The 7,450-nt window shown below is 45.9% G+C and overlaps 3 protein-coding genes across 3 annotated transcripts; 1 reads left to right on the top strand and 2 right to left on the bottom strand.

The window, feature by feature from the left end:
- Positions 1-268: 268 nt before the first annotated feature.
- LOC147634818 (uncharacterized) lies at positions 269-1,479 on the bottom strand. The gene is made up of 3 exons (XM_086804004.1): positions 1,333-1,479; positions 920-1,238; positions 269-826 (listed from the first exon to the last, which is right to left on the bottom strand). Exons 1-3 carry the CDS (start codon positions 1,419-1,421, stop codon positions 437-439), a joined length of 798 nt encoding a protein of 265 aa, XP_086660130.1. The 5' UTR covers positions 1,422-1,479; the 3' UTR covers positions 269-436.
- Positions 1,480-1,613: 134 nt separating this feature from the next.
- Positions 1,614-2,772, bottom strand: LOC147634817 (uncharacterized). The gene is made up of 2 exons (XM_086803303.1): positions 1,683-2,772; positions 1,614-1,618 (listed from the first exon to the last, which is right to left on the bottom strand). The coding sequence occupies exons 1-2, from the start codon at positions 2,770-2,772 to the stop codon at positions 1,614-1,616; spliced, it is 1,095 nt and encodes a 364-aa protein (XP_086659429.1).
- Positions 2,773-3,902: 1,130 nt separating this feature from the next.
- Positions 3,903-5,917, top strand: LOC147634816 (uncharacterized). Its single transcript, XM_086803302.1, has 2 exons — positions 3,903-5,335; positions 5,430-5,917. The coding sequence occupies exons 1-2, from the start codon at positions 3,903-3,905 to the stop codon at positions 5,791-5,793; spliced, it is 1,797 nt and encodes a 598-aa protein (XP_086659428.1). The 3' UTR covers positions 5,794-5,917.
- Positions 5,918-7,450: the final 1,533 nt, after the last annotated feature.

The raw sequence follows: 7,450 nt of genomic DNA, 5'->3' as shown, positions 1-7,450 counted from the left end.
ATATTTGACATCATGATTCATGACATGCCAACCTTGGCCCCTGGATACCGAATTTAACTTACAAGTAACCAAATGACAATAAGATTGTCTAAATAGTAAAGACCAAAGAGTGGCAATCCATAAAATCATAAATGTGACATGAGCCATGGGCCATGGCCAAAGCACCTAAGAGTCTGGCACATGTGACACATGTGGTACATAAAAAAACCGACATAAAAGATAATAGCTACAACTGTCAACAATGTCTAATGTCAACATGAGACATGAGTCATGACCATAAATCATAAATGAACGAGAATGACTAAGTAGATACCAGACTCTAGAAGCCTAGTCATCCTCGTCTTTATCCTGAACATCAGATGCCTCAGAAGCTGTGACCCAATCGGGAGAGTCATCTGCACCCTCTGCCACCGCTGCCTCAGGTCCAGCACTCGTGCTAGCACCATCTGTGCAAGGTGCAACACTCGTGCTGTGTACCCACAACAACTCCAATCCTGGCTCGAGAGCGGCTACGGGTTTGCCTGGTTCCCTGCATCGCCTCCTCCTCATATAACATGGTGTAAATGTCCTGCTCATCAGGTGGGATCTCTGGGATGTCTTTCACTTTCTCGATGTCGATTTCGTCAACATTTACTTGTATTGGCTCTATGGAATTGCCTCTTTGCTCAAGTAGACGGAGGTTGCAATGACAATAAACCAACCGCTCTAATTGTGCAGTAGTAAACTTGTTCCTTTTCTTTGTGTGGAAAAGGGCCCATGTACTCCAATTTCTCTCACAAGGACTTGAGCTGCAGTCCTGTGAGAGCACTCTCATAGCAAGCCTCCTCTGCAAAATTCAAATATGAAAAATCACACATGAGTCATGATTCATTATTCATGACACGTGTGACATGAGCACAAAATTGTAATAAATACTCACCAGCTGCGGGGCACTTATACCATATTTCTCCCACCAAGATACGGGCTGCAACATCCCTGAATGCAATTCCGCAGTTGGTGACCCAAAATGCTTTCCTGTCTTGTTGCGGAAGGCAAGCCGCTGCTCCTCCAAGGCAGCCAACTCCCCCACATCTCCACCCACCCATGTTGTCACATACTCGGTCCAACCATCCTCCAACTCCTCACAACATGCCTGGTCTTCGTGTCTCCACAAAGGATGAAGAATGTGGGCCACCGCATGGATTGGTCTATGAAACCAATCCCAACGATCTTGCCAAATAGCACGAAGGCTGTCCTTCCTAGTTTTTTAAACATTACAATTTAGAATCTAGATGCACCAAGTTTAGAGCTGAAATTGAAGAGTTAAGAGTCAAGACAAAATATAATACTTACTCAATAGCAGAAATACCAGTTGCCTTTATAAGGCACTCCCCGAGTTTGTCCATGTACTCATACAAGAGGCCCATGGTGCTGCCCTCCATGTCGGTGATACGCAATACGCTGTAGAAAGGCTGTAAAACTCTCACCAATCCCTCTGCTGTTGCCCACCACCCACCACCCACCACCCAAAATAGTGCTTGCAAACTTATCTGACTTTGGACACTTATTTTCAGCCTCCCAATCATACCACTCCTTGGACACCACTAGTCGTAAGAGTCCCTTTCGGACTCTTACTACTCTGTCAAGCACTATGAACATATATGCAAACCTGGTGGTCGAGGGTTTACACAACTCCAACTCACCCTGTGCCCTGTAGATAGAAAGTATCTTGGGCCTCTTTGTGACAAATTTGACAATGAAGCGAGCTGTATTCAATATATCCTGCAACCAACCTAGCTTGCCCATATCCTCCATCATAAGATCTAGACTATGACTGGCACATGGTGTCCAAACAATACGTGGGAACTCATCCTGAAGCATGCGGCCCATACTGACACAGTTTGAACCATTGTCAGTCACAACCTGCACAATGTTTTCTGGCCCAACTTCCAACACAGCCTCACGCAAATGGCGCCAAATGAACTCTCCTGTCACCACTGTCCCTAGTTGGGATGCATCAATGGCACGCAAAAACATTGTGCCCTTGCGGGAGGACACCAAGATGTTGTACACACTCCTCTTGCGTACATCCGACCACCCATCACAAAGCAATGAACAGCCGTACTTTTCCCATGTCTTCCTTAATGGCTGAATTTCATGATGCACCTGTGCACGCTCTCTACGGAGCTCTCTAGTGCGCATAGTCTCATAGCTGGGCCCCTCCCACTCATATCCAATTCGGCTAATTGCACGCATGGCACATTTCCAACGATTTGTGCGTAGTATGTTGAAAGACAAGGCACACTGTATGAAAAGCTTAGTTAGCTCCCGAGTTGCCTCTTTCACAGCCTGTTTTTGAATACCTGCTTTTATGCTGCCTCTCTTGAGAGACCCCACAATCGGCAAATTAGAACGAGCCGCTACTGGCATAGAGCTCGATCTTACATAAACACCACCTGTATATGAGTCTTGGCTCTCGGCCACCTGTGTTTTTTCCCTCTTTGTCACTGCCTCTGAATTCTCCTCTTCCTCGATTCCTGTACCTGTGTTGGAGTCAATAACCCCTTCTTGGATTTTCTTCCAATCTTGTAGACTGTCCTGCACAACCTTTGGCACCTTGGGACAAGCAGAAATCCCCTCACCCTTCAAGCCAGACAAGTGGGCTTTGATGCGGGTTACACTCCCGCCAGTCACTAACAGGCAGAAATTGCATCTCCATTTTTCAGCTCCAGACCCACCATATCTTTCAAGAGAGGTGACGTGTGTCCACACAGCATCACGATTGCGACCCATCTATGGCAAAAGAAACAAAAAAAAAACTCCCTGTTGAAAGTTGAAGGTAAAAAGAGCTTCCTGTTGAAAGTTAATCACATTATGCTGCATGCACACACATTATGCTGTTGAAATTTGAGATGTGTGTGTGTGTGTGTGCGTGTTTGTGTGTGTGTGTGTGTGTGAGAGAGAGAGAGAGAGAGAGAGAGAGAGTCTTGAGAGAGAGAGAAAGCTAGAGGAGAGAGAGAGAGAGGTAAAACCTGCTAGTTGCAAGGCTGTAGCAAACACGCACGCACGCTCTCTCTCTCTGTGAAACTCGCACGTAAGCTCTCTCTCTGTGAAACGCGTGCGCAAGGCTAAAAAAGGCCCAAATTTTGAGCCGTACGTTTTCAAACGGCAAAAATCCCCAATTTTGACATAAAAAAATAAGCATAAAAAACTCGTTTCAAATTTAACGAAACGTTTCGAAACGTTAGTAGGGATGCGAAACGCGTTTCATTGCTACTATGCATCCGTCCCTCTTCTCTGAGATCTATGATGGGCCCCCAAATTGGAGCTCCGTACAGGAGGGTCGGTGTGACAAGTGTATCAAATAGCCACAATTTGGTGCGCAGCTCCTGAAATTGTATGTGTGCACACTGCCTCTCAAGCATAGTAGCAATGAAACGCGTTTCGCATCCTCACTGAAGTACGAAACGTTTCGAAACGTTTCGTTAAATTTGAAACGAGTTTTTATGCTTTTTTTTTATGTCAAAATTGGGGATTTTTGCCGTTTGAAAACGTACGGCTCAAAATTTGGGCCTTTTTCAGCCTTGCGCACGCGTTTCACAGAGAGAGAGAGAGAGCGTGCGTGCGTGTTTGCTACAGCCTTGCAACTAGCAGGTTTTACCTCTCTCTCTCTCTCTCTCTCTCTCTCTCTCTCCTCTAGCTTTCTCTCTCTCTCAAGACTCTCTCTCTCTCTCTCTCTCTCTCTCTCTCTCTCTCACACACACACACACACACACACAAACACGCACACACACACACACACATCTCAAATTTCAACAGCATAATGTGTGTGCATGCAGCATAATGTGATTAACTTTCAACAGGAAGCTTTTTTTACTTTCAACTTTCAACTGGGAGATTTTTTTTTGTTTCTTTTGCCATAGATGGGTCGCAATCGTGATGCTGTGTGGACACACGTCACCTCTCTTGGAAGATATGGTGGGTCTGGAGCTGAAAAATGGAGATGCAATTTCTGCCTGTTAGTGACTGGCAGGAGTGTAACCCGCATCAAAGCCCACTTGTCTGGCTTGAAGGGTGAGGGGATTTCTGCTTGTCCCACGGTGCCAAAGGTTGTGCAGGACAGTCTACAAGATTGGAAGAAAATCCAAGAAGGGGCTATTGACTCCAACACAGGTACAGGAATCGAGGAAGAGGAGAATTCAGAGGCAGTGACAAAGAGGGGAAAAACACAGGTGGCCGAGAGCCAAGACTCATATGCAGGTGGTGTTTATGTAAGATCGAGCTCTATGCCAGTAGCGGCTCGTTCTAAATTGCCGATTGTGGGGTCTCTCAAGAGAGGCAGCATAAAAGCAGGTATTCAAAAACACGCTGTGAAAGAGGCAACTCGGGAGCTAACTAAGCTTTTCATACAGTGTGCCTTGTCTTTCAACATACTACGCACAAATCGTTGGAAATGTGCCATGCGTGCAATTAGCCGAATTGGATATGAGTGGGAGGGGCCCAGCTATGAGACTATGCGCACTAGAGAGCTCCGTAGAGAGCGTGCACAGGTGCATCATGAAATTCAGCCATTAAGGAAGACATGGGAAAAGTACGGCTGTTCATTGCTTTGTGATGGGTGGTCGGATGTACGCAAGAGGAGTGTGTACAACATCTTGGTGTCCTCCCGCAAGGGCACAATGTTTTTGCCTGCCATTGATGCATCCCAACCAGGGACAGTGGTGACAGGAGAGTTCATTTGGCGCCATTTGCGTGAGGCTGTGTTGGAAGTTGGGCCAGAAAACATTGTGCAGGTTGTGACTGACAATGGTTCAAACTGTGTCAGTATGGGCCGCATGCTTCAGGATGAGTTCCCACGTATTGTTTGGACACCATGTGCCAGTCATAGTCTAGATCTTATGATGGAGGATATGGGCAAGCTAGGTTGGTTGCAGGATATATTGAATACAGCTCGCTTCATTGTCAAATTTGTCACAAAGAGGCCCAAGATACTTTCTATCTACAGGGCACAGGGTGAGTTGGAGTTGTGTAAACCCTCGACCACCAGGTTTGCATATATGTTCATAGTGCTTGACAGAGTAGTAAGAGTCCGAAAGGGACTCTTACGACTAGTGGTGTCCAAGGAGTGGTATGATTGGGAGGCTGAAAATAAGTGTCCAAAGTCAGATAAGTTTGCAAGCACTATTTTGGGTGGTGGGTGGTGGGCAACAGCAGAGGGATTGGTGAGAGTTTTACAGCCTTTCTACAGCGTATTGCGTATCACCGACATGGAGGGCAGCACCATGGGCCTCTTGTATAAGTACATGGACAAACTCGGGGAGTGCCTTATAAAGGCAACTGGTATTTCTGCTATTGAGTAAGTATTATATTTTGTCTTGACTCTTAACTCTTCAATTTCAGCTCTAAACTTGGTGCATCTAGATTCTAAATTGTAATGTTTAAAAAACTAGGAAGGACAGCCTTCGTGCTATTTGGCAAGATCGTTGGGATTGGTTTCATAGACCAATCCATGCGGTGGCCCACATTCTTCATCCTTTGTGGAGACACGAAGACCAGGCATGTTGTGAGGAGTTGGAGGATGGTTGGACCGAGTATGTGACAACATGGGTGGGTGGAGATGTGGGGGAGTTGGCTGCCTTGGAGGAGCAGCGGCTTGCCTTCCGCAACAAGACAGGAAAGCATTTTGGGTCACCAACTGCGGAATTGCATTCAGGGATGTTGCAGCCCGTATCTTGGTGGGAGAAATATGGTATAAGTGCCCCGCAGCTGGTGAGTATTCATTACAATTTTGTGCTCATGTCACATGTGTCATGAATAATGAATCATGACTCATGTGTGATTTTTCATATTTGAATTTTGCAGAGGAGGCTTGCTATGAGAGTGCTCTCACAAGACTGCAGCTCAGGTCCTTGTGAGAGAAATTGGAGTACATGGGCCCTTTTCCACACAAAGAAAAGGAACAAGTTTACCACTGCACAATTAGAGCGGTTGGTTTATGAGCAAAGAGGCAATTCCATAGAGCCAATACAAGTAAATGTCGACGAAATCGACATCGAGAAAGTGAAAGACATCCCAGAGATCCCACCTGATGAGCAGGACATTTACACCATGTTATATGAGGAGGCGATGCAGGGAACCAGGCAAACCCGTAGCCGCTCTCGAGCCAGGGTTGGAGTTGTTGTGGGTACACATGGTGCTAGCACGAGTGCTGCACCTTGCACAGATGGTGCTAGCACGAGTGCTGGACCTGAGGCAGCGGTGGCAGAGGGTGCAGATGACTCTTCCGATTGGGTCACAGCTTCTGAGGCATCTGATGTTCAGGATGAGGACGAGGATATTGAGTTGGATGATGCAGAGGAGGATGACTAGGCTTCTAGGGTCTAGTATCTACTTAGTCATTCTCGTTTTTTTACAGCTAAATTTATGATTTATGGTCATGACTCATGTCTCATGTTGACATTAGACATTGTTGACAGTTGTAGCTATTATCTTTTATGTCGGTTTTTTTATGTACCACATGTGTCACATGTGCCAGACTCTCAGCTGCTTTGGCCATGGCCCATGGCTCATGTCACATTTATGATTTTATGGATTGCCACTCTTTGGTCTTTACTATTTAGACAATCTTATTGTCATTTGGTTACTTGTAAGTTGTTAAATTCGGTATCCAGGGGCCAAGGTTGGCATGTCATGAATCATGATGTCAAATATTGATATGATATCGTGATTCATAAATCAAATTTCAAATTGCAATGTCTTGCTTTTATTTACACATTTTTAAGTCTATAAGATCAAGGTGACATGTTGTTTGTTTGCAGTCTTATAAACTGATATGAAACTTGTTGAGGGTCCCTATTGTTGGGTCTCCCCCCCCCAGGTACCCCTCCCGTTTCATACTTTTGGGTCGGGCAATGAAACGTTTCGAAACGCGTTTCAAAAACCTTTTTTATGAAACTCCTGGCTACTGTGCTCTCAAGTGCCCCCAAGGTTGCATGCCCTCGAGCTAATCTAGCTGCTGCTGCCTCCTCCAAGGAGAAACGCGGTAACTCCCAAATAGACATATGACTTGACGTACTCAACCGGCTCCTCTCGGAAAGTGAACTGAGGCTCTGATCTCGTCACCCATGCTTGTGTGGTGTTAAACACCATAACCTTGGTTTTCCCAAGGTTCATTGTCATATCTCTATCCGCACAGAATGCGTGTAATGCATCCAGATGTCTCTGTGGGTATCAACACCCCTTCCAGGCATGCCCCTAGGCCTCCCAATCTGTCTACATAATCGGAGACCACATCAATGTACAGTCCAAAAAGGGTGGGTAATAGCGGGCATCCTTGCTTCACCCCTATTGTGCTGGTCACCATATTGGATAGTCCGCCTCGAGCTCGGAATCTACTTGTCACAGACTCATACAAAGCATATATCCCCCACTGCATATCCTCAGGTAACTCAATGTCATGTAATCTGTGCAT

This window comes from Cibotium barometz, chromosome 10, assembly GCF_041138505.1.
Source record: "Cibotium barometz isolate CiBa-2024 chromosome 10, ASM4113850v1, whole genome shotgun sequence".
Classification (NCBI taxonomy): Eukaryota; Viridiplantae; Streptophyta; class Polypodiopsida; order Cyatheales; family Cibotiaceae; genus Cibotium; species Cibotium barometz.
Note: the sequence above shows the minus strand (reverse complement) of the source record. Positions and strands in the feature narration are given on the sequence as shown.